Source organism: Labeo rohita, chromosome 11 (assembly GCF_022985175.1).
Source record: "Labeo rohita strain BAU-BD-2019 chromosome 11, IGBB_LRoh.1.0, whole genome shotgun sequence".
Classification (NCBI taxonomy): domain Eukaryota; kingdom Metazoa; phylum Chordata; class Actinopteri; order Cypriniformes; family Cyprinidae; genus Labeo; species Labeo rohita.
The window spans coordinates 12,639,719-12,666,966 of NC_066879.1; the positions used below are offsets into that span (position 1 = coordinate 12,639,719).

At 34.9% G+C, this 27,248-nt stretch overlaps 1 protein-coding gene across 1 annotated transcript; it reads left to right on the top strand.

Moving 5' to 3' along the window:
* The first annotated feature begins 706 nt into the window (after window positions 1-706).
* Window positions 707-25,310, top strand: ankrd13c (ankyrin repeat domain 13C). Its single transcript, XM_051122839.1, has 13 exons — window positions 707-1,201; window positions 3,616-3,657; window positions 9,203-9,307; window positions 14,899-14,984; window positions 16,702-16,747; window positions 17,514-17,580; window positions 18,892-19,036; window positions 19,116-19,247; window positions 21,025-21,186; window positions 21,820-21,899; window positions 21,993-22,091; window positions 22,178-22,278; window positions 23,920-25,310. The coding sequence occupies exons 1-13, from the start codon at window positions 907-909 to the stop codon at window positions 24,048-24,050; spliced, it is 1,491 nt and encodes a 496-aa protein (XP_050978796.1). The 5' UTR covers window positions 707-906; the 3' UTR covers window positions 24,051-25,310.
* The last annotated feature ends 1,938 nt before the right edge of the window (window positions 25,311-27,248 follow it).

The following is a 27,248-nucleotide window of genomic DNA, read 5'->3' on the forward strand; positions in this document are numbered from 1 at the left end:
TTTTATTTCACTATATACAATAATAATAAATAATGTAATAAAAATGAGAAAAAATAAATAAATACAAATAAAAATTATATATATATATATATATATATATATATATATATATATATATATATATATATATCATTTCAATATAATGATTTTGAAAAATAACTAAAATAAATTTCAATAAAAAGCCAAGTTTAAAGAAATAAATCTTCAGTATATTAATTTTATTCTGGCATATCTATAATATTAATCTTAATATTTGGAATCTTCCACATCGTTTTGTGATAATAAAGGTTTTATTTGTATTACAAAGGCCGTATGACAAGTGAATATGTGGATAAATATGTTCTGAACTGAACTGTGTGTGTGTTTTCAAATGTCTCGTCAGAAACGCCCAGATTTCAGCAGAAACACTTTCCAGGTTGATTCTCATCTCGTCCAGCAGGTGTCAGGAGTCACAGAGTTCCGGTCTGAGCCTCTTCCTCTCGAGACGTTTAAGCGCTCATTCACATTTATGAAATGACAGAACGTGTTTATTAGTTATAGAGAAGTTTGTGTAGGCCAAACGAATTAAGATTTGCCAGGCTCACTCTCGCGAGACTAGCCCATCTCTGTAGTCAAGCCGCGCGCCGTTCTCGCGAGAGTCGAGGATTGTTTCGATACATAAGGGTGAGTCCACTCGCTCTCGCGAGACTCGGCGCCGTGTTTATTACGCCCGCCCGTGATTCTCGCGAGAGTGCGAGCGGAAGATGGCAGATGGCTCTTCCTCGTAGGGTGTGTGAGTGTGTGTCGTTTGTTTACCGTTCGATGCGCGGCTCCGGTGCGTGTTTCATTCCCGTCCGTCTCCGTTGAGTCACCGGACAGTGTTCATGTTGTGCGGGCTGCTGTTTTCCACCGCTCATCTGTGTAAATATGACGGGAGAGAAGATCCGCTCGGTGCGCAAAGAGCGCAAGGCGGGTTTGGATCTGCTGGAGCCGGACGAGGAGCCGGCGGACACCGGGCCGATCAAAGCCAACCGGGGCAGCAAGATCTTCAGCGGCGGCAGCAACCACAAGATCATCCGCTCCGCGTCGCAGCAGAACCAGAACCAGAACCGCGGCGACACTGACAGCGCGTATCCCGTGCACGAGTGCGTGTTCAGGGGAGACGTGCGGCGCCTGTCATCGCTCATCCGCACGCAGAACATCGCGCAGAAAGACCTGCACGGTGAGACGTGACACACACTCTCACACACACACACTCACACTCACACTCACACACACACACACACACACACACACACACACACACACACACACACACACACACACACACACACACACACACACACACACACACACACACACTCACACACACACACACACACACACACACACACACACACTCACACTCTGGTTTATTATCTTTGTGGGGACTCTCCATACACACGTCTGGTTTATTATCTTTGTGGGGACTCTCCATAGGTGCAATGGTTTGTATACTGTCCACACTGTATTTTCTATCCCCTTACCCTAACCCTACCCCTAAACCTAACCCTTACAGAAAACTTTCTGCATTTTTACTTTCTCAAAAAAACTCATTCTGTATGATTTATAAGCTTTTGTACCCATGGGGACCACAAGCCGGTCCCCACAATGTCAAAAATTTCAGGTTTTACCAACCTTGTGTAGCAAAAACAAGTACACACACACACACACACACACACACACACACATCACTCAGAGCTGATCCCAGAACAGCCATGACACAAAAACACGCTCATCATCATCATACAAAAGTGTTATTAATCAGACTCTTATTTATGATGCTGATCTAAAATCATAATGACTCAGAAACACAACTGTGGTGATCTGGAACTGTTATCATTCATTGTTATTCTGCTGATTTAGAACCATAATGACTGAAATCATGGTGTTTGGGAACCACAATCATGAATAATCAGAATCATGCTGAACTGTATTAACTCCAAAACACAGTGAATGAGAATTGTAGTAATCCAGAAATGTGCTGATCTAGAATCTAAATGCCTTAAAACATAGTGTTCGAGAATCATAATAATCCAATATCACAGTAATAATGATCTAGAACTGTTATTGTTATTCAGCCGTAATTATTTTGCTGACCTAGAAAGGGTAAAGACTCAAAGTCGTAATAATTCAGAATGATGCTGAACAAGAACAATAATGACCTAAAAACATAGTGATCAAGAGCCATAATAATCTCGATTATAATATTATCATATCGACTAAAAACTTGGTTATTGACAGTCAAAATGATTCCAGAATCATGGTGATCTACAACTATTATTATTCAGAGCCAACATTGTGATGCTGATCTAGAACCATAATCATTGTTTCCATTTCAAAATTCCGTACTTTTCCACACTCAAATTTCCAAAACTCTCAGTAGGTTTTCAGACCATGTTTATATTTGGTGTACAGTACAGCCATGTGTAAATATTTTAATTTTCTCAAGGTGACCGCATAAAAACAACAAATGAATAAAAATACAGAGTTGTGCATGCACACAAGAAACTGTTTTGGACCCTTGAGAAACTACTCACATGCACATGCACATGTTTTGCACGCTTACGCATTACACTTTCTAGTTTTATATAACCTATTTCTTTTGTGCATTACTATGTTTAAATCAGCATGATTGAACAGAGATCTACTCGCTTAAAATGTGGCTTTTCTTAATGTGTAACCTCTAATATCAGGGCGTAATGTCCAATTGTTGTGACCATACCACGAAATGGGCTGATGACAGAGTTGCCAAGTTCAAGGGTCTGTAAGAAGACGGGTGCTGTAAGAAGTATTTAAAATGTGGCTTTTATTAGAGCAGGATGCAATGTTTCAAGACCTTGGGTCTTTTAAACTCATACTTTCTGGAGGCTGAGAAAGCACGCTGTGAAATGGTCTGAAGGCTCAGTGGATGGTCAGCGTGTGTCGTCCTGTACGCTGAGTTTAATGTGTGTGTGTTTTTTATTTTGCAAAGGTCCTTGAGGCTTTGACAAACCCAAAATGCTTGGAACCTGCACTTTGCATAATCAAAAAGTGCTAATTTCATCTCACCTCTCACAGAATAACTGTTCAGAACATCAGGATTTTATTATGTTCATGTAGATTATGACAGTAATGGAAACTTGTTCCGTTGAAACTTGTAATTCTGCATGTTTTTCCTGTGATGAACAACACTGACGCTGGTTTCACACATTTATTTCGGTGTGATGGATCGTGAATCAGTCTTAATTGCATGATTAAGTGTGATTGATGTCACTGTCATGAGCCGTGAGAGCGGTTTGATTCTCTGACCTGTGTGACCTGTTTTTATTCTGGTATCGTGTCAGGCTGCACATGCGTGATAGAGAACGTATAACTGTGATTAACTGAAACTGAAATAAACATAAATAAAAGCTATACAGACATATTCAAAATACTAGAACTTTTAAATAAAGAGAAAACAAAGATGAAGCTATGAATATACAAACATAATATAACTTAATGTAAATATATAAGCTGTAATAGTATGTGAGTGATAGTAATGTCGTGTGCTCGTGAGTGGTTGCTCAGTTTGGGTTTGTCCTGGTTGTAAATGACCTGGTGTTGTCTGTGTTACAGGAAACACCCCCCTTCATCTGGCGGTTATGATGGGTCATAAAGGTGAGTCTGATACGCCTCAGTGCTTGATTGGGTGTTTCCCAGCATCATGTGTGACACAACAGACCTGTGCATTGAAAATTTTTTTTGCACAAACAAAAATATATTTATATATTTAAAAATATATTTTAAAAATATATATATATTTTATAAAATATATAAAAAAAAAATAGTTTTTTTGAATGTTTTTTTATTGTGAATTTTTTTTAACATTTTATTTATTTCATTATTTTTTTGGAATTCTGACTGTATATCAAGATTGTTTCCCCCATGGAATAACGCATTTTAAAACAGTAGTTGTGACTTTTTATCTCACAGTTCTGACTTTATATTTGGCAGCTCTGATTTTTTTTTCTGAATTGCAATAAAAAAATCTGAATTTTCTGATAAAAAGCAACTCCCTTTATATTTTTTAAAGCTTTTTTTTATAATAATGTTTTTAACAAAAATAAGATACAGTATATTTTGCACAAACAAAAATATTTTTATTTTTATATATTTCCCTTAGAAATTCCCTGTAATTTCGACATCTGACAACTCTACTTTTCTTTTCTTAAAATGTCGACTTTGCATTATGCATTTTTTTGTTTTGTTTGTTTTCAGTGTGGAATAATAAAAAGGTAGCTGCAGCTTTTTTGTGCAGTTGCAACATTATATGGTACAATTTAGATTTTTTTCTTATTATTCTGGCTTTTTTTCCTTTTTTTTTTATGATTTTAATGACTGAAGTTTTTATCTCATTTTATATCTTTTTTTTTTTGGAATTCTGGCTTTATATCAATATTGTTTCCACTATGGAATAACAAAGTTAGGCTGGGATAACAAATACACGTTTTATCTCGCAGTTCTATCTTCATATTTGGCAGCTCTGATTTATTTATTTTTTTCAGAATTGCATTTAAAAAAATCTGAATTCTTAGATGAAAAGCAATTCCGTTTATAATTTAAGAATTTTTTTTTTGTGTGTTGTTGTTTTTTAGCAGAAATAAGGTTACCAAGTATATTTAGTTTTTTTTTCTTTATTGTGATTTTTTTGTTTTGTTATTTTACATGTTTTTTCAGTGCAAAAACCCTGATGTTATTGTTGTTGTTTTTAACTAACTACTACATTTTTTTTTATTCTCACAATTTTGATGTTATAAATCTGCAATTTTGAGTTTACATCTTTTAATTCTATTTTTTTTTTTATGTGGATTTTGCATTATGCGTTTTTTTTTTGTTTTCAGCATGGAATATGAAAAAGGTAGTTGCAACATTATATGTCACAATGTAGATTTTTCTTCTCATAATTGTGACTTTCCCCCATTTTTTTTCTGATTTTAAATTTTACAATTTTATTTATTTATTTTTTAAATTTTCTTAGAATTTTGACTTTGCATATTGCATTTTTTCCAGCACAGAATTTAAAAAATAAATAAAAAGGTAGTTGTGGCATTTTATCTTATTATTATTATTATTATTATTTTTATTTTTTTTTTTTAAGATTTTTTTTTCAGAATTGGAAGTTTATCTCTCACATCTGTGACTTTTTCTTTTTGGAATTCTGAATTTATATCAATATTGTTTCCACCATGGAATAGCACATTTGAAAACAGTATTTACAACTTTTTTTTTTTCAGAATTGCAATATATCAGAATTCTCAGATAAAAAGCAATTCGCTTTATTGTTTGTTTAATTGTGAATTTTTAAATGACATTTTTTACATGTATTTTCAGTGCAGTAACACTCATGTTCATTACACTAATGCATCCAGATGTTGTTATTTTTTTTTATCTGCTACATTTTTTTAAATTCTCATTAGATGATCATAACTGTAAATCAGTGTTTTATCACTGCTCTTTATTTATATTCATGTATTTTTTTTCCCATTTCATACATTTAGTGACGTGCAGCTTGAAATATGGCGCTGAACTGTGACTGTATTTTAATGTACTGGATGAAGTTTTGATGTTCTCTTCAGTAATTTGTCCGTGTGGGTTTGTGAACGCGGGCCGTGGTGAAATATTCATGCACGTCTCCCCTGTGAGCGCACGACTACACTCTAATTTCATTAATATACTACATGCTTATTAATAATGTAAGAGGGATTTCTCAGCGGCGTAGCGGGAGCGGAGGGCCTCGCCGACTGACGTAGTGAACGCTGCTGCTGTAAATCTGCCTCGTTGCAAGAACGTCTGTCTCAACACCAGCATTGCATTCGTGCACTTAAACGTCTTGTGTTTGGTGACAGATGCTGCAAAACAGTGGTGGCGTTAAATATGCAAAATATGAACGTCTTCGGTCTAAACATCCTTAAATCAAGTCACAAAGCCGTCACTTCCTGATCTGTTCGTCGAGTGAAATAAAGGCCGTTCCGCGCGCGAGCTGAACTGTGCTGAGCGTTTGTAGCGGAGAGAAGGACATTGTCGAGCGCGAACAGAGCGGCGTGTGTGCGGCGCTCACAGAAGGTCACCAAACACTTGGCAGCGACACAAACCTGCTGCTGTGGCTGTGTTTCTCAGCTCAAGCGGATCCAGTGTTTCCAGTCACACACAGCACACTGACAATGAACACATGAATGCATCACCACATCATAATGCAGCATGTGTGTGTGCTTTCCCAAATCACCCGTTACACGAGCAGAGCGTGAACAAAGCACTGCATATGGAAGCTTGATTTCAATGACAAGTAAAAAAGGTAGTTGCTTTTTGTTTCACAATTTTGACTTTTTACTCAGAATTGAAATAAACCTGCAGTTCAACATTTTTTAGAATGTTGATTTTGCATTTTCTTTTTTTTTTCAGCGTAGAATATAACAAAGGAAGTTGCAGCTTTTTTGTGCAGTTGCAACATTATGTGTGACTGGAGCACAAGACCAGTCTTCAGTATCACGAGTAGATTTGTAGCAATAGACAACAATACATTGTATGTATGTAAACATGATTTTTTTTTTTTTTATTCCAAAAACCATTAGGATATTAAGTAAAGATCATGTTCCATTTTGTACATTTCCTGCTGTAAATATATCAAAATGTAATTTTTGATTAGTGATATGCATTGCTAAGAACTTCATTTGGACAACTTGACAAGGTGATTTTCTCAATATTTTGATTTTTTTTTTGTACAGTCAGATTTCAGATTTTCAAATAGTTGTATCTCAACCAAATATTTTCCTATCCTATCGAACCATACATCAGTGAACGGCTTATTTATTCAGTTTCAATTTCAAACAAGTTTATCTTATGACTGGTTTTGTGGTTCAGGGTCACATACTGTATGACACATTTAGATTTTTATTCACATAATTCTGGCCTTTTTTCCCTCTGAATTTTAAACTTAGCAAATTTCTTTACTTTTTTCTCAGAATTTTGACTTTTTATATTACATTTGTTTTTTTTTCTCTAGTGCAGAATAATAAATAAATAAGCGTTTTATCTTGTGGGTTTTTTTTTTTTTGATTACTTTTTTTCTTTAGATTTGCAAGTTATAAACCTACAATTTTGCATTTAAGTCTCTCAATTCAAATGTTTTTCTTAGCATGTTGACTTTGCATTATGCAATTTATTTATTTATTTTTGTTTGTTTTCAGCATGGAATATAAATATAGTTGCAACTTTTTTGTGCAGATGCAACATTATATATGTCACAATTTAGATTTTTAATTCTATAATTCTGGCTTTTTCCCCGCTGAATTTTCCTCTGGATTTTTATTTTAAATTTCACAAATTTCTTTACTTTTTTGACTTAGCATTTGTTTTTTTCCCTAACACAGAATATAAAATAAGTAAGTAAATAAATAAATAAATAAAGGTAGTTGTGGCATTTTATCTTGTGATTATAATTTTTTTTTTAATTATTTTTTTTCTCTTTAGAGTTGAAAGTTATAAACCTGCAATTTTGCATGTCTCAAATTTTTTTTTTAGATTGTTGATTTTGCATTTTCCTTTTTTTTTCAGCATGGAATATAAAAAAGGTAGTTGCAACTTTTCTGTGCAGCTGCAACATTATATGTCACAATTTAGGCTTTTCTTTTCATAATTCTGGCTTTTTTCTTCTCTGAATTTAGATTTTAAATTTCACTTTTTTTTGTTTCTTTTTTTTGGGGGGAATTCTGGCTTTGTCTGTTTTTTTCCACCATGGAATAAAAAATGTAAAAATTGTAGTTGCAACTTTTTATCTCACACTTCTGGCTTTATATTTGGTAGCTCTGTTTTTTTTTCTCAGAATTGCAATAAAAAAAAGCTGAATTTTCAGATAAAAACAATTCCCTTTATCCTTTTTTTATTCTGTAGCAGAAATGAGCTCTTATAGCAAACTGTACTCCACAAATGCAATGCATTAAACTTGACCTTCCGTTTCCAGTTTGACAGAAGTGATATTTACATTAACAGTCATGCATTTACATTGATGCATAAATGTTATGCATTGATGCATTTGGCAGATGCTTTTATCTAATGAATTGAAAGTGTACATGGTATTACATATTATGATGTATGGCTTTATTTATTTATTATACTGTATTGAAGTATTTTATTTTATTATGTTAATTGTATTTATATTGAATTTATATATTTGTTTAGTCTATACTTTATAGTTTTTATACGTTTGATTTATATTTTTGTTTTATTTTTATTTTATACATCATGAATAAATGAGCTTTCCACTGATCTATGGTTTGTTAGGATACAACAATATTTGTCTGAGATACAACTATTTGAAAATCTTTAATCTGAGGGTGCAAAAAAATCAAAATATTGATAAAATCATCTTTAAAGTTGTACAAATTAAATTCTTAGCAATGCATATTTCTAATCAAAAATTAAGTTTGGTACATTTACAATAGGAAATGTACAAAATATCTTGATGGAACATGATCTTAATGTCCTAATGATTTTTGGCATAAAAGAAAAATTGGTCATTTCGACCCATACAGTGTATTTTTGGCTATTGCTGCAAATAAACCCGTGATACTTAAGACTGGTTTTGTGCTCCAGGGTCACATATAGTGTGCTACTGTTTGAATTGTTCTACTGCATACAGTCAGCAGTATGTAGTGTGTAGTATGCAGTCAGCAGTATTTCATCCTGACTGTCTGTAGACGTCCACTAGCGTCCCGTTTGACCCGTGAAGAGCTCGGAGGAGTTTCTTCCACCCGAAGGCTGAAATTAAAGGCGTTCCTTTGTGGCCGCAGCAGAAGAGAGATGTTAAATTAAGCTGCTGCACCTCCTTTTATGTTTAAATCGGGATCTGGGCGTCATTTCAGTGGCACGCTTCCCTTTCTGGAGCTCGTGCGGCGTCTGCTGTGGTTTCAGTGTGGGGTGAAGGGTTTCTGCTGTGTCTTAAAAACTATTTGTAATGCAGTTTAGTAATGCAATTTATTGTAAAGAAAAATGCATAAATGCAGTATTTGAGAGACGTCTGTACAGATTGAAAACAGCAGATGTAGTTTGTGTTTAATTTATGAGTGATTTCAGTGTTTCTCTGAGCTGCTGTCAGTCTTTGATGTGAGTGAAATCAAACGTTCATGATGTAAAGAGGCATTGATCCGCTGTTCTTTCTGTTCCTCAGAATGTGCCCATCTCCTGCTGGCCCATAATGCACCAGTGAAGGTGAAAAACGCTCAGGGATGGAGTCCGCTCGCCGAGGCCATCAGCTACGGAGACCGACAGATGAGTATGTCACGCTCACATTTTATTTTACATTTTTATTTTTAAATTAAATTTTTGGTAAACATTTTATTTTAAAATAAATTTATTTTTGTTTTACATATTTTATTTATTTGTTTTTTTTTTCATTTTATTGCAGTTCTTTTTTTTTGAAGTAATGAAATTTTTTTTTTTTTTTCTGGTTTTAGTTAGTATTGTGTTTGTGTGTGTGTGTGTGTAATGAGGTCATGTGTGGTCCGCTCTGATCTCCTCCATTAAGGACAGCGTGAGTCCAGATGAATTGAGAGTGTTTTGTTGTGGTGAGTTAGAGCGGTTCAGTGTCTGTCAGATTAAATCTCACTCTGGATTACGTTACACCGTCTGCGCTAATTCACTGAAAATCCTGTGAGCATTAATGTGTGTTTATAAGCTCGTAGCGATGCTCAGTCTGTGTTAATGAAGAGCTCAATCAGCTAACGAACACAGGCGGGTCACAGTTTCTTCTGTCTCTTTACGTAGGCATTATTTGCATTGGACTGATATCTGCTAGAAATGCAAAACAGATCAAACATCAGCTTGAGTCTGAGTTTTCACATACTGACATTTGAAATAAACACTGCACAGCCCTATGACATTGTTTTTATTTATCCCCAAATTCCATTTTATTTAAGGTTTTCTGGATTGTGTTGTAATGGTTTAACTAAATTTTAATAAGCTTTAACAGTTTAACAATTTGTTAACATTTTAACAATAAAAGTGGCCTAAATGAATTTCTTTGGTACTATTTCAGTACTTTTCATACTATTTCAGTACATTTGGTACAATTTCAGTACGTTTCATACTATTTCATTACGTTTCATAATATTTCAATATGTTTGGTACAATTTCATTATGTTTGGTACAATTTCAGTACGTTTCATACTATTTCATTATGTTTCATAATATTTCAATATGTTTGGTACAATTTCAGTATGTTTGGTACAATTTCAGTACGTTTCATACTATTTAATTCCGTTTCATACTATTTCAATATGTTTGGTACAATTTCAGTACATTTCGTATTATTTTAGTACGTTTGGTACAATTTCAGTACGTTTCATACTATTTCATTATGTTTCATAATATTTCAATATGTTTGGTACAATTTCAGTATGTTTGGTACAATTTCAGTACGTTTCATACTATTTAATTCCGTTTCATACTATTTCAATATGTTTGGTACAATTTCAGTACATTTCGTATTATTTTAGTACGTTTGGTACAATTTCAGTACGTTTCATACTATTTCATTATGTTTCATAATATTTCAATATGTTTGGTACAATTTCAGTATGTTTCTATTTCAGTATGTTTGATGGTACAAATTTTTGCCACAATTACAATGTGTTAGATACAATTTCATTTGATACTTTTTACGTTTCGTACTATTTCAGTACGTCTGGTACAATTTCAGTACGTTTCATACTATTTCAGTACGTTTGGTACAATTTCAGTACGTTTCGTACTATTTCAGTACATTTCGTACTATTTCAGTACGTTTGGTACAATTTCAGTACGTTTCACACTATTTCAGTACGTTTGGTACTATTTCAGTACGTTTGGTACTATTTCAGTACGTTTTGTACTATTTCAGTACGTTTGGTACTATTTCAGTACGTACTATTTCAGTACGTTTGGTACTATTTCAGTACGTTTGGTACTATTTCAGTACGTTTCACACTATTTCAGTACGTTTGGTACAATTTCAGTACGTTTCTTACTATTTCATTCCATTTCATGCTATTTCAATATGTTTGGTACAATTTTAGTACGTTTGATAAAATTTAATTCCGTTTTGTACTATTTTAGTATTTTTGGTAGAATTTCATTATGTTTCATACCATTTCATTCCGTTTCGTACCATTTCATTCCATTTCATTCCATTTCATACTATTTTAGTATGTTTGGTACAATTTCAGTACGTTTGGTACTATTTCAGTATGTTTCTATTTCAGTATGTTTGATGGTACAAAAATTTTTGCCACAATTACAATGTGTTAGAAACAATTTCATTTGATACTATTTCAGTACTTTTGATACTATTTCAGTAGATCTGATGCTACAAAAAATGTAATGCCATTACAATATGTTAGATACAAATTGTGATATTTGTTTAAAATGATGTTTTCAATTCTATTGTTATTACATTGAGAAGTACGTTCTGCTTTACAACATTAATATATTACGGTCATAATTTCTTCAGATTAAAGAGTAGTGATAATCTTGGCGTTTCTGTGTGTTTCTAATGATTGTGTTCTCAAATGAAATGGTGCAATCCCATTTTTGCGACTGAATTCTGTGATTCCTTCTGCGTTTTCCACATCACACAAATCATACAGCTCTAATATTGAGTCGAACAGTCCATTAGAATCACATTTGGTTGCTTTATTAGCATGACACACTTCTGTTTATATTTCCATTTCACATTCTCACTCTCGTCTGTTCTCTCTGATCTTCATCATTCTCCTTGTGTTGTTTCAAAAGCGGCCAACTGCTGATTAACTGTTCTTTTACTGCAGCGCTTGTGACGCTGCCTCGGATATTGTGAGGCATCTTAGAAAGCAAGTCAAGCGACATAAATTTGGTGGATCGAGTTATTAATTTCCCAGCGAAGATGATGATGAATCAGTGATGGTGGGTGGAAGTGAGGATGAAGATGACACCTACAGGAGATGGAGAACATGAATCACTGCGCTTTGATTTGATCTCTCCATTTGCCCAATTAGCTGAGAGCAGAGATGTTCGGAAGTGGTTCCTGACCTTTGACCTATGACATCAGAGGTTGTTGTAGAAGTTAGTTGACTAGTTAAAAGACTAGTTCACCCAAAACGGATCATTCTGTCTCATTTACTCTCACTCATGTTGTTCCAAACCTGTATGACTAGAGATATCTAGAGAAATGTGTCTGTAGTTTGTGGTTTATTCAGTCAGTGGCCTCTAAAGTTGTTTGGTTCTCGATGTTCTTTAAAAAACCTTCAGAAGAAAGAAAGTCATGCAGGTTTGGAACCTCATGACTAAGAGTAATGAGTGGTTTCTCTGGATTCACTCACCTGTACTAGTTAGTTGAACTGTGAGTGTGTAACACTGGTTTGTGGATGCGCAGCAGATGAACGTCGCTCTTCATCCACAGATCCGGCCTGGTTGATCTGAGCTCCTCTGGCAGGGAAACTGGCGCCCGAAGCCAATCGGAGACTGAGATTAGAGCCGAAGCGGAGCGCTCCGTCTGTTGCCAGTCCCGCTTCAGCTCTGAGTTTAGCGATGGAGGCGTTTGTGTGGTCATGTGTCACTGTCTGCATCATGGGAGTTTAATGGCTGTGAATCAGAATCAACCGGTTTCTGTCGTCAGTTCTCAAGAGCTGGCGGTGCAAGTCCAGACGTGATGGAGATTGACAGAGAATGAAAAACACAAATGACAGTCGCTTGAAATGCTGTGCAAATCAATGCAATCGCAGCTGATTTAGGTGCCAAGACCGGAACGTCAATCATCAAAAAAACCCTCTGCGCTCTAAAGAATGTGTTTATTACTTTCTAATGGGATAAAACATGTACTAGTGACAGTCTGTTCATGAGTTGCAAATTTAAAAGCGTTGGAGAGAAATACTGAATACTGTGTGTGTAGAGTAATCACTACATTTGATTTCATTTGGTGCTATATATTTGATGCTGTTTTAGCTATTTAAGTATGATACTGTTTCAGTACATTAGATACTATTAGTGCTTTTGGTACTATTTCAGTACGTTTGATTCTATTTTAGTAAGTTTGATACTATTTTAGTAGTTTTGGTACTAATTCACTATGTTTGATACTATTTCAGTACATTTAGTACTGTTCCAGTATGTTCGATGGTACTAAAATTTTGATGCTATTACAATATCTTAGATACTATTTTATTTGATACTATTTCAGTACGTTTGATACTACTGCAGAAAGTTTCAGTAGTTTTGATACCATTGCAGTACATTTGATGCTATTTTAGTACATTTGATACTATTTCAGTACGGTTGATGGTACTAAAATTTGGATGCTATTACAATATGTTAGATACTGTTTTATTTGATACTATTTAGTGCGTTTAAATACTTTTGGTAGTATTTCAGAAGTTTTGATACTATTGCAGTGCTTTTGGTACTATTTTAGTACGTCTGATACTATTTCAGTAGTTTTGGTACTAATTTAGTACATTTGATACTACTTCAATACGTTTAGTACTATTTCAGTATGTTCGATGGTACTAAAATTTGGATGCTATTACAATATGTTAGATATTATTTTATTTGGTACTATTTCAGTACTTTTAGTAATATTTCAGTATGTTTGATGGTACAAACATTTTAATGCTATTAGAATGTTAAATACCATTTCATTCAATGTATGTTCGATGCTATTTCAGAACGATTGGTAATATTTCAGTACATTTGATGGTATAAAAATTTGAATACTATTACAATATGTTAGATATTTTTTTCATTTGAGTCTATTTCAGTAGTTTTGGTACTATTTCAGTATGTTTGATACTATTTCAGTACTTTTGGTACTATTTCAGTATGCTTGGTACTGTTTCAGTAGTTTTGATACTATTTCAGTAGTTTTGGTAGTATTTCAGTACTTTCAATATTATTTGTCTATTTCAGTACATTCTGTGCTTTTCAGTACATTGGTACAATTTCAGTACTTTTGTTACTATTTCAGTGCGTCTGATGCTACAAAAATGTAGATACTATTACAAAATTTTAGGTACTATTTCATTTGATACTATTTCAGTGCATTTAAAACTATTTCAGTACATTCAGTACTATTTCATTTAACAGTATTCAGTACTTTTCCCCCAGTTTCCTCCCATGCACGTGTTTAATTTAGAGACATGAGCTGTGTTGAGTGACATCATCACAGGCTCAGCCAATCACAGCGCTTTATCTTGGGGCTTGGATGTGGTGATTCATTAGGCACACAGGAAAGGAAAGCCCTCATTAGAGAGCTGCTCGTTAACACACAGCTCTCATTAGTGTGTGATTGCCGCTGCGCTGACGCTGATGCTGCTTGTGTGTTGTGTGTGTTTCTCCGACAGCTCACAGGTCTTCTGTGTGTGTGTATTGATGACCGATCGATCGCACTCTGGTAACCAATGGAAACAGTGTTTGTCCTGTCAGTCTCATTTCCTATGAAGCTCTGATCCTTCATCGTTATCTTCAAGACATTTTCTCTTTGCCTCGCTGTGTCTGTAGTTAAAGGAATAGTTCATCCAAAAATGAAAGTGTGCTCACTCTCAGGCCTTCCAAGATTAGGATTGAGATTTGCAAAAATGTGTCATTCCATCACTGTCTCACCAATGGATGTGAATGGGTGCCGTCAGAATGAGAGTCTAAACAGCTGAAGTAATCCACACCACTCCAGTCCATCAGTTCACATCCTGAGAAGACAACTTCTTAAACTCTAAACTTTTTCAAACTTTCTGGCCTGGCTTGCTCAAGCCAACTTAAAGTTTGTCTTGATGAACTTTTTTTATCTGCTTATTTATGATGTAACTATTTTGAGGTGACGGATGAAATGAGAAGTTAATCATAGATGTTTGTGTGTTTCAGTCACGGCTCTGCTGAGGAAGCTGAAGCAGCAGTCAAGAGAGAGTGTGGAGGACAAGAGACCCCGTCTGCTCAAAGCACTGAAAGAGGTACAGCAGCACACACACACACACGCACACACACACACACACACACACACACACACACACACACACACACACACACACACACTCACACACTCACAGACACACACACACACACACACACACTCACACACACTCACTCACACACACACACACACACACACACACACACACACACACACACACACACACACACACACACACACACACACACACACACACACACTCACACACACACACACACACACACACACACACACACACTCACACACACACACACACACACACACACACACACACACACTCACACACTCACACACACACACACACACACACGCACACACACACACACACACACTCAGAGTCCCTGTGTGTTAATTAGCATCAGTGCTGAGAGTTGACTGAGACCGAGGCCTCTGGGAATGATCTGCAGACAGGAAATGACCTACAGGAAAGAAGACACTCAGTGTCACCTGACTGCAGACGCTTCACATTCACATGACGCTCCATAACAACTCTAGTGATCCACTGACTTTTACTAATATTAGGCGACACTTTTATTCAGAAACTTTTTATTTTAAATATTTAACTGAAAGACTTTTTATAAATTCTATATTTAAGTTGGCTTAAATTCAGAATTCAGATCTAAACTCAGAATCCTTTGAGACTAAATCAAGCTTCCCTTCTGTGTACCATTACTAATCCATTTACACTCAAACTCATCTAATATTTCTAATCTAGTTAAATCATGTTAGCAATATGCTAATCATGCTAGCAACATGCTAGTAACATGTTAATCATGCTAATAACATGTTAATCATGTTATAATCATGCTAGCAACATGCTAGTAACTGGCTAATCATGCTAGTAACATGCTAATCATGTTAGAATCATGCTGGTAACTTGCTAATCATGCTAGTAACATGCTAATCATGCTAGAATCATGCAAGTAACATCTTAATCATGCTAGAAACATGCTAGCAACATGTTAGCAACTTGTTAATCATGCTAGCAACATGCTAGTAACTCGCTAATCATGCTAGTAACATGTAAATCATGCTAGAAACATGCTGGAAACATGCTAGCAGCATGCTAGTAACTTGCTAATCATGCTAGAATCATGCTAGTACCACCCTAGCAACCACCCTGAATACCTAGCAACCACATAGCTGACCCAGAGTACCTTAGCAACCACATAGCAACACCGTAGCAACCAACCCAGGTGCCACAGCAACCACATAGCAACACCCTAGCAACCATCCTAGGTACCTTAGCAACCGCACAGCAACACCTTAGCAACCAACTCAGGTACCCTAGCAACCACATAATCGTACCCTAGCAACTGCCCTGGCTACCCTAGCAACCACATAGCAACACCCTATCTATCTGTTATTCTAATAGACTGTTTTGCCTTCAAAACATTCAGACTTGAATCTTTCAGACGATTTCAAACTGAAAACCATCAATCATTTCAAACTTTTCCAAACTTTCTGGGTGGGCTTTTTTAACCCAACTTAAAGTTTGTTCTCAAACTCTACTCATCTAGTTTTATAAATATAATACTTTTCTTAATTCAGAGTTTTATTTGAATTTCTTGAATTTATTTTATTTTAATAATTAAATAATAAAAAATAAATAGATAAAATGCATTTAGAGTCAGAAAATGTTTCTGTTTCTGTGTAACTCTGAGTAACGTGTGTTGTTCTGTTGTTGTGTTCTGTAGCTGGGTGATTTCTATCTGGAGCTGCACTGGGATTTCCAGAGCTGGGGTGAGTGGAGTTCCGATCGGCTGCTTTGTGTTTCAGTCGTTAGAGTCGCTGTGTTAGCGGATGAGGTCAGGACGGAGCTCAGCGTGTGTGTGTGTGTGTGTGTGTGAGATGGGGGACGCTGGGATTGTTTACAACACTGAGGTCATCTGTCTGTGGGTGTGGTCTCATGTCAAACACACATGCACATTTATGCCCCCTGCTGGACACACACTGTCACTGCATCCTGCAGGACCTGGAGGACATGTGATACATTTATGATCGTTTAATGATAATTAAACTCTTTTAAACCCAGATTATCATTTTTGATTTTTAAAAAAATAGTTTACATTTAGTATAAATTAAATTTAGCACAGCAAATACAGTTTATGTGCAACTGTTGACCAAGTATTCCAGTGCTAAAACATACTATTAGTTTGTTAATATTTTGGTTGTGATTTTATATTTATATTTTCTGCTTTCGTTTTAATTTCAGTTAAAGTTTTTGTAAATTAATAGTGTGTTTTTGTCATTATTATTCATTTTTTTTTGTTTTATATATTAAATTTGTTTTACATATTTTACGTTGTTTCAGTTAATGTCTGTTTTATTTAAAGGTTTTAGTTTTAACAATTATAACCCTGATACTTCATCATTTTAAAGTTTTGGTGTCAAAATGTTGCTGTCAATAAAATAACCTGAATCTAAAACATGAATGAATCGTGTGGTCGTGTTGAATCTGTGTTGTGTTGTGCAGATGTGTTTAAGTTGTTTATTTTGTCTTCCTCAGTGCCTTTACTCTCACGGATTTTACCCTCCGACGCCTGCAAGATCTACAAACAGGGCATCAACATTCGGTACGTTTGATCTGATTCCTGCTGTCAGCGTCACATGAGTCACAGATTCATATTTCTGCTCTGAATGAAACACAGTATTAATATGCATCTCCATCCACCCACACTAACTAATGTCAGCTGGTTAGTGAGAGTGTTTAACCGTCACAGATCAGCGTTAGTTTGACAGGAGACAGTCAGCTCATAGTTACCTATAGTTCACTAAAACTATAAAAAAGTTTGTTACTTGAAATAACTTACATTAAAAACTTAAAGGAGGAAAAACAGAAAAAAACATGCATCTGAAGCATATTTTCATGTATTGTGTACCTTTTTTGTTTATTTTTGCATTGAAATGTAAAAAAAGCACAAAAAAAACAATATAATTGAATAAAAGCAATTATTTAAAAATGTCTTAAATATTAATATATGCTGATATAATATAGGTAGATATAATGTTACAATTACTTTTGGTTCATGTCTCTGAATCCAAGTTGTTTTTTGGTCCTTAGTATTAAAGAATTTGGGCACCCCTGGGATAAAAAATAAATAAATAAATAAATAAAATAAAAATAATAATAAATGTTCCTCAATCCAGTTGAATTTCTGGCTCTTAGTATTAAAAAGTTTGGTTATAAAAATAAAAGTTGCAAAAATAATTGAAACATTTAAAAACAATTATCTAAAATGTCTTAAAAATTAAAATATTGTAATATAATATAGCTAGATATAATGTAGCAGTTACTTTTAGTTCATGTCTCTGAAACCAAGTTGTTTTTTGACCCTTAGTATTAAAGAATTTGGGCACCCCTGGGTTAAAAAATAAATAAATAAAATAATAATAATAATAATTTGTTATCTTACATCCAATTAGATATCTGGCTCTCAGTATTAAAAGGTATGGTTATAAAAATAAAAGTTATAAAAATAATTGAAACGTTTAAAAACAATGATCTAAAAATGTATTAAAATGAATATATTGTAATATAATATAGCCAGATATAATGTAACAATTACTAAATAAGTGAATTTGATTAAAAATAATTGAAACATTTAAAAACAATTATTTAAAATGTCTTATAAATTAATATATTCTAATATAATATAGCCAGATATAATAACAAGTTGTTTTTTGGCCCTTAGTATTAAAGAATTTGGGCACCTCTGAGTTAAAAAAAAAAATAAAAAAAAAAAAATAATAAAAAATAAAAAAATAATAAAAAAGTTCCTTAATCCAATTAGATTTCTGGCTCTTAGTAAGAAAAAGTAATAAAAATGTTCTAAACATAATTTAAACATTTAAAAAATGTTTGTTGATGTGTGTTTGTGCTGTAGTTTGGACACTACACTGATCGACTTCACCGATATGAAGTGTCAGCGAGGAGACCTGAGCTTCATCTTCTGCGGTGACGCCGCTCCCTCCGAGTCCTTCGTGGTTCTGGACAACGAGCAGAAGGTTTATCAGCGGATTCATCACGAGGCACGTTCTCCGTCAGCACAGCGGTCACGTGTGTGTGTTCTGTGTGTTCTGTGTGTAACAGGTGTGTGATGTGTTTCAGGAGTCAGAGATGGAGACGGAGGAGGAGGTGGACATCCTGATGAGCAGCGACATCTACTCCGCCACGCTCTCCACCAAATCCATCACCTTCTCCCGCGCCCAGACCGGCTGGCTCTTCCGAGAGGACAAAACCGTACGTGTCTGTCATCTAATTCATTACATAATCTGAAAATTAATTCAGCACAAGTCAATTTGGGCTGAGAAATCACACCATAAAAGATCATTTAAAGCCATTCGTGTGTTAGATGAGAACAGCAGTGAATAGACTTTACAAAAAGTAGCGTTAGAAAGAAATATTTGGGTTCAACATAGAATTGCATAAATAATGCTGTAAAATTAATGATTTTATATGAACATTAATGTGATTTTTGAAAACAAAAAGGTGAATCACATTTTCAGTCATGCAAATATTTGAAAAACAAAAAAAACAGCACTCTTGTGTGATATTAATTATATCACAGACATTTAGTCATTTCTAAAATCAGCAGTAAAGTCGCTGTCTTGAGTCTTGAATTGTTCGTTTAACCAATTTGTTTAAAACAGCTGATTCACTCAAAAACAAAGCAAATAAAACTACATAAATGAAGCTTTGAATCACTGAATCGTTCAAAAATATTGATTTGTTCAAGACTGAAACACCATCACATTTTTTTCAAAAAAGAGATTATTTATTTATTATTATTATTATTTCATATAATTTTTTATATGTATAAAATGACTACTATATATGTATATAAGTATAAATAATAATATGAAATAATAATAATTAATAAATAATATTTTTTACGTATTTAAATATACATTTATACATATTTTTTTTTAGATATAAGACACAAACTCATACAGTATATTGAATTTTATGGTCATTCGAACTGCATTCTGCTTGTTTCTGACACAATATTATTTGTTGTTTCTCTATTTCAAACACATGATGGTGTTTCATTGTTGAAAAAAAATCAGTAGTTTTGAAAGATTCAGTGTTTTCTAGAGAGTCGCTTGCTTTGTTTCTGAGCTAATCAGCTGATAAAACTGGTTGAATGAACAGTTCAATGACTCCCTTATTAAGACAGTGACTTACCAACAACTACTGATTTTAGTTTTGATTTAAAAAAAAAATGTATTCCAATATTAGTGGTTTTAAAAAAAAAATTAAAAGTCAATATAAATATTTTTTTTTTAATAGAATGTTTTAAAACCGTAATCTCTAACTCTATTTATGCTGTGTAAATGCGTCTAGATGCAGCTTCTGTGCCACTTCTGCAGTGCAAAGTTGGATTTAGTTGATACTGATTTACTTTAAATAGTAACAGCTCTAATGTGCCTTTTTATTGCAGTTGAACTTAATTAAATGTAAAGATTTGACATAAAAGATGATGCATATGTCCAAAAAGTTGCTCTTAATAGGGTAAAAATGCCTCTGGAAATCAATTTAAGGTAAATATCCTGTTTAAAAAAAAGTTAAATTCTGTCACGGCTGTGAATTAAATATGAAGAATATGAATTAGCTGACACAACATGCCTAAACCGGCACAAAAACACACTCAACAAAATATAATCTAATTATCATTATTGACAGAAACCAGAAAATAATTAAATGTCATTTTTTTGTCAGTATTGCACACCTGTAGTGCTGTTCTCACTGTACAAAAACACCATAAAAACTTATAAACTGTAAAATAAAGTATAAAAATACATCAAAACTAAAAACTGTACTGTAATCAGTACATTGTAAACAAATTAACTGTAAAATAAACTGTAAACTGTAAAATGAAGTATAAAAATACACTGTAAACTAATAAACTATAAAAAATAAAAAAAATCATAAAACAAATAAATTGTAAAAATACACTGCAAACCCTCCGAGTCCACTGATGCCGTCTGACAGCATCCTCTCGTTGACGTTCCCGCAGGAGCGAGTTGGGAATTTCCTGGCGGATTTCTACATGGTGAACGGCCTGGTTCTGGAGTCCAGGAAGAGACGCGAGCACCTGAGCGAGGAGGACATCCTGAGGAACAAGGCCATCATGGAGAGCTTCAGCAAAGGAGGGAATATCATCGAGCAGAACTTCGAGGTGGGTTCGCTCACGTGACATTTGGATTCAGGGTTTCTTAATTCACCCGTCCACAAATGAAGGCCTTAAAAACTCCTAAATCAGAGCTGCAAGTCGTTCAGGTTGATCATTTCAGGTGTTGTGACTACAGTAGGTTTGGTTGTGTTTTTGACAGCAGTTGTTTTCTGCGTTTATGAATCTGGGTCGGGCGCTTTATTCCACATGTGGAGCGATGGCCGTTTGCCAGCCGCCTGTGCAGATTACACTCGTGTGCTCAGACGCGAGTCTAAACGCTGCCGCCGCTTCAAACTGGGAATCTCACCGACACTAGAAAGCGGCTTCTGACCGATTCCATTGAGATGAACCATCGACTGCTGGACCGTAGAGTCGTTATCCCACAATGCCATGCGTTAGCTCCTGATTTTACAGATTAGTTCATACAAAAATGAACATTAGCTGAAAATGTGCTCATGCTAGATTAAGATGAGTTTGTTTGTTCATCAGATTTGTAGAAATGTGTCATTCCATCACTGTCTCACCAGTGGATGTGATTGGGTGCCGTCAGGATGAGAGTCCAAACAGCTGGTAAAAACAGCACAATGCACACTGATGAATTTTCTAGATTTTAACCTTTGTGTCTGTGTGTTCTGTCAGCCGGTGAGGCGTCAGTCGCTGACCGCTCCATCTCCGAACACTATTTCCTGGGAGGAGTACATCACCGCCGAGACGGGAAAGTACGTCACACCTCCATCATACACAAACACCAGTCAAACGCACTGGTGAGAGGAGTAGCTGGAGGCTCATGTCCTGTGTTTGGTCTGTTGTAGGGCTCCTCATCTGGGCCGAGAGCTCGTGTGCAAAGAGAGCAAGAAGAACTTCAAAGCAACTGTAGCCATGAGTCAAGACTTTCCTCTGGGCATCGAGTCGTAAGTGTCCCGCGCTCAGCAGACTCCAGTCGACGTCCGTACGGCGTTCGTTACTGATCACGTCTCGTCTCTGATTTGTTTTCCAGGCTGTTAAATGTTTTGGAGGTCATCGCACCCTTCAAGCACTTTAATAAACTCAGAGAATTTGTTCAGATGAAGCTTCCGCCTGGATTCCCTGTCAAATTAGGTAAACGGACACATGGAGCACAGTCTCAGCACTTCCTCTCTCTCATGTCACTTCAGGCCCATAAGAGTTTGGTTCACAACTGAAAATTTTTAATGAAATTTGAAAGGTTTTTGTTCTAGGTAGCCAAAACAGATGTAAACTAATAAACTGTAAAAATACACCGTAAACTAATGAACTGTAAAATAAACTAACAAATACACTGTAAACTAATAAACTGTAACAAATACACTGTAAACTAATAAACTGTAACAAATACACTGTAAACTAATAAAATGTAAAAATAAACCATAAACTAATGTACTGTAAAATAAACTAACAAATACACTGTAAACTAATAAACTGTAAAAATACACCGTAAACTAATGAACTGTAAAATAAACTAACAAATACACTGTAAACTAATAAACTGTAACAAATACACTGTAAACTAATAAAATGTAAAAATAAACCATAAACTAATGTACTGTAAAATAAATAGTAAAAATACACTGTAAATAAACTGTAAAAATACACCGTAAACTAATGAACTGTAAAATAAATAGTAAAAATACTATAAACTAATAAACTGTAAAAATACAACATAAACTAATAAACTGTACAATAAACTTTAAAGAATACACTGTACACTAACTAATAACCTGTAAAAAAAAAACTTAAAAATACACTGTAAACAAATAAACTGTAAAAATAACACTACATTAATGAACTGTAAAAAATACACTGTAAACTAATGAACTGTAAAATAAATAGTAAAAATTACACCATAAACTAATAAACTGTACAATAAACTTTAAAAAACACCATAAACAATAAACTGAGAATACACTGAGAACTAATAATCTGTAAAAAATAAACCATAAACTGTTGTACTGTAAAATAAATAGTAAAAATACACCCAAAAGTAACAAACTGTAAAAATACACTGTAAACCGTACACCGTAAACTAATAAATTGTAAAATAGATTGTAAAAATACACTGTAAACATAATAAACTGTAAAAAAAAAAAAAAAAAAAAAAAAAAAAAAAAAAAAAAAACACCAAACCAATAAACTTTAAAAAAACACTGTAAACAGTACTCTGTAAACTAATAAAATGTAAAAATACATCAAACTAATAAACTGTAAAATAAACTCTAAAAATATGCAATAAACTAAAAAACTGCAAAAATACACTGTAAATAGTACAATGTAAACTAAAACTGTAAAAATACATACACTAATACACAATTTTTAGTTTACAGTATTTTTTGACATTGTAAAAATTCACCGAAAATAGTAAACTGTTAAATATACAGTAAAGAGTACACTTTTAACTAGTGTAGTTAACAAAACAAAGCTTAATGTGGGTCTCTAGTATCTGCCACTTGATCATTGCGGTTTGATTTGTTTTTGTTATAGCTGATGTTGTTTGAAATGCCTGCTTTGTTCCTCAGAAGTCTGTGAAGTAATGTGAAGATTTATGTATTGTATTTAATGCAGCGATGATGAATTTGGCCTAAAAGAGGAACATAGATTGATTTGGGAGGCTGGATAAATCGAATCTCGTCCTCTAATTTGAGTGTAATGTGAACGCATCAATCTGCTTTGTGTTACAATGATGATGAAGATGATGATGATGATGATGATGTGATTGTCTTCCAGACATCCCGGTTTTCCCCACCATCACTGCCACCGTGACCTTTCAGGAGTTCCGATACGACGAGTTCGACAACTCCATTTTTACGATTCCCAACGACTACAAAGAGGATCCCAGCCGCTTCCCAGACCTCTGAGCCGCTCCGCGTCCGCCTCACCCCGTCACCCCGTCTCCATCTCTCCTCCCATCCACACCGACACCTCCCTCCGGCCGCTTCTGAGTCCAGACGATTGCAGATGGAGACGTGCAGGAAATACTTGACGTCGTACGGACACAAAGGGATCGCGCTGAAGCGAGTGTGAATCGGAAGCGGAGCGCAGCTGCACTACATGATGAAGCTCCGGACCGAGCTCCTCGCCAGGGATCGGACGCGCGCCGCGGCGTCGGGAGCTCGGGCCGGCGCGGTACGTTAGAAACACGGAGCGTCGCTTCACATCACCTCTGTAACTGGCAGGAAATACGGCATTATAAATTATTACACGAGCCGCGTTTTCATATATATCTTTGTACAACTGTTACAAACTTGTATACTTCACTTAAAGGAAACGTGTATATTTAGGAAAGAAGCGTCAGGAAGGCGTCTGTATATGATTTGAATTGTACGAAACTCGTCACAGAACACAATGTATATGTCATTTCTACAGACTCTCTTTGTGTAAATACCACTTCCTTCTCTGGTTCTTTTGCTCGTTGCATTATGGGAAATGGGCTCGTTCACTGTGCTTTTGTTCAGATCGTTGGCTTTCTCGCATCCTAGCGTTCACGAAGCGGAGGATCGTACAGGACCGGACGCAAATGTAGCAGAAACGTTTCGACGGACGGGACTTTCACCTTATTTTCACCTTGATAGATGGATGTAAATACATTCAAATTTCAATATGTTTTCCAATGTAGTATAATTGACATGTATAACTGACGAGTATGTTTATTGAGATATTAGTGTAAAACGTTTCCAGAGACGTTCGATAATAGGCTTCGAGATACGGCGGCGACATCTTTCCCGAGTGTTTTCCGTGTGTGTGTTTGCTGTGTGCAGAGGGAAAAGGAGCTCGCGTCACGTTGGCACCAGCAATATCCCGTTGGACAGTTTCCTCTTTTATGTCTCTCGTGTTTCGTTTTTCCTCCTCCGAATGGAAACGAGCCGCGACGCTTCCATGACCCACTACTGGTTAGTGTGGAAACTCGTGTGTTTTGCTGTATTCCTTTTTTATTTTTGTTACCGGCTTCTTTTTCCTGTGTTTGACGTCATTGTTTTTAGAGTTGCTTTATGCCTTCGATGCTCTTCAGATTTGCTCCCAAATGCATTGAACTCCCGGACATACAGCAGGAACCTTGTATGAACCTGCTGCACTTTTACATGACGAATTGTAATTAATAAAATGTCCACGTATCAGTCTCTTGTGAGGGTTTGTTTTGGTTGAACTGTTTATTAGCAAGATATTGATGCTTTACAGAATATCCTAAACTCATGAAGGGCGATTAAGCGCGCTTAAAGCTTAAGGTTTTTATATGAAGTATGTTTAATGGGTAAAAAGTCACAATTTTACTGTAATTTTAATCTTTCGATTTTCTCAGTGTCCTGACTGTTAAATTCTACAAACTAATATCAGAAAAGCAGTTATCAGTAACACTAGTATGTACTAAAATAACGTGTCTGACATACAGTACAACTTACAAAAAAAAAAAAAACTATTTCGCGACTTTCTCGAATATTTGATTCTGATTGGTCAGTCGTGTTGTTCAGCGGGAAAATATTTTCAAAAACCGTTGATCTAGCATCTCACACGCAACCGTCGCCTTAAGAGGACTGAGTATTAATATTATTTTGATATTTTAGCAGTGTTTTGTATATTGAAATGGAATACTTTTGTCTCACCGGGAGCTTCAAGGTAATGTATAGGTAAAAGTATAACATTATTTAAACCCACAACGATATTTTATATGCATATTTATTTAGTCATGTAATAAGACCCGCGGAGTAGGTAATTATTTCAAAACAAACTTTATAAATCTTAGGTACCAATGATTTTTACATTCAAGTCTCTCTAATTCATAAATAAATACAACAAATAGATAACAATATTTAAATACACCGAACTGTTAGCTTTGAGTCACGTTTTTGCATTGGACTTGAGCCTTGTTCACACCAAGGACTGTAACAATAGCCATATCGATAAAGATATCGTTTTAAAAATCGTTTAAAATGCAAAAGAATTTAAGTCAATACCACAGCTATAAAGGCACAGAGAAACGATATTACTAAAATCACTTTCAAAGCAATTTTTCCAGCTAATGAATGGTAAAAACATTGACCGCCAATCAGAATCTATCCGACTTTAAAGAATCCGAGCATTTAAAGTGACAGACGACAAAACTATAATAAACCGAACCTTATATTGAGTTGGTCTGGACGTTCTAAATACCTTAAGCCTCGCCTCAGAGTTTCGCGCCATTACTGGGAATCCGCGCGCGCACAAACGGATTTAAGAATTGATATATTCAAGAATATTTTAATTAAACTACTGGGGGAAAAAATGGTATTATCACAATATATTTGTTGCTCTTGAAAACTGAAAACAAACACACATCCGATATGGCTGGAAGCAGTCTTTGCCTCAAAAGTGAGTAATGGCATCTCTATCACTCTAAAATTATCTGTTCTCTACCACAAATAAGACATCTCCTAAAATAAATGGAAGTTAACATTGTCTTCTATGATGTGAGAAAAAAATAAACGGTGATAAGGGTACTTAAAGCTTCAAGTTTTTATGTTTAACGGGTGAAAATTACAGAGAAATGAGTACTTTGTCTAAATTTGACAATTTTTGACAAAGCAGTTAGTAGTACTAAAATAATGCGTTTGAGTTGCAGCACAACTATTTCGCTGTTTTCTGAAATACTTGATTCTGATTGGTCAGTCGCGGGGTTCAGCGGGAAAATATTTTCAAATATTCATCCAGAGCAACCGCTGATCTAGAGTCTCACACGCAACCGTCGTCTCAGATATCTTAAAATTTTTTATTATTTTAATATTTTAGCAGTGTTTTTGCAGTGCCGATTGTTTTGTATATTGAAATGGACTACTTTTGTCTCACCGGGAGCTTTAAGGTAATATACAGGTAAAAGTATATAATTATTTAAACCCACATAGATATTTCATATGCATTTATTTAGTGAGTTGTCCTGTGATAATTACATTCTGCGCTGGTCTTATTTAAAAATAAACTTAAAAAGTCTTGGATACCAAAGATTTTTACATCTCTCAAATCCATAGATAACTACAACATCTACAACAAATAGATAAAAACAACATTTAAATAGAACCATTAGCTTC

What these genes read in the sequence shown, in the direction of transcription:
- ankrd13c (XM_051122839.1), top strand. Translation starts at nt 907, where the DNA reads ATGACGGGAGAGAAGATCCGCTCGGTGCGCAAAGAGCGCAAGGCGGGT. An exon ending in TGCTCAAAGCACTGAAAGAG is followed by an intron (nt 14,985 to 16,701) that starts GTACAGCAGCAC and finishes TGTGTTCTGTAG; the next exon opens with CTGGGTGATTTCTATCTGGA. An exon ending in CTGGGATTTCCAGAGCTGGG is followed by an intron (nt 16,748 to 17,513) that starts GTGAGTGGAGTT and finishes TGTCTTCCTCAG; the next exon opens with TGCCTTTACTCTCACGGATT.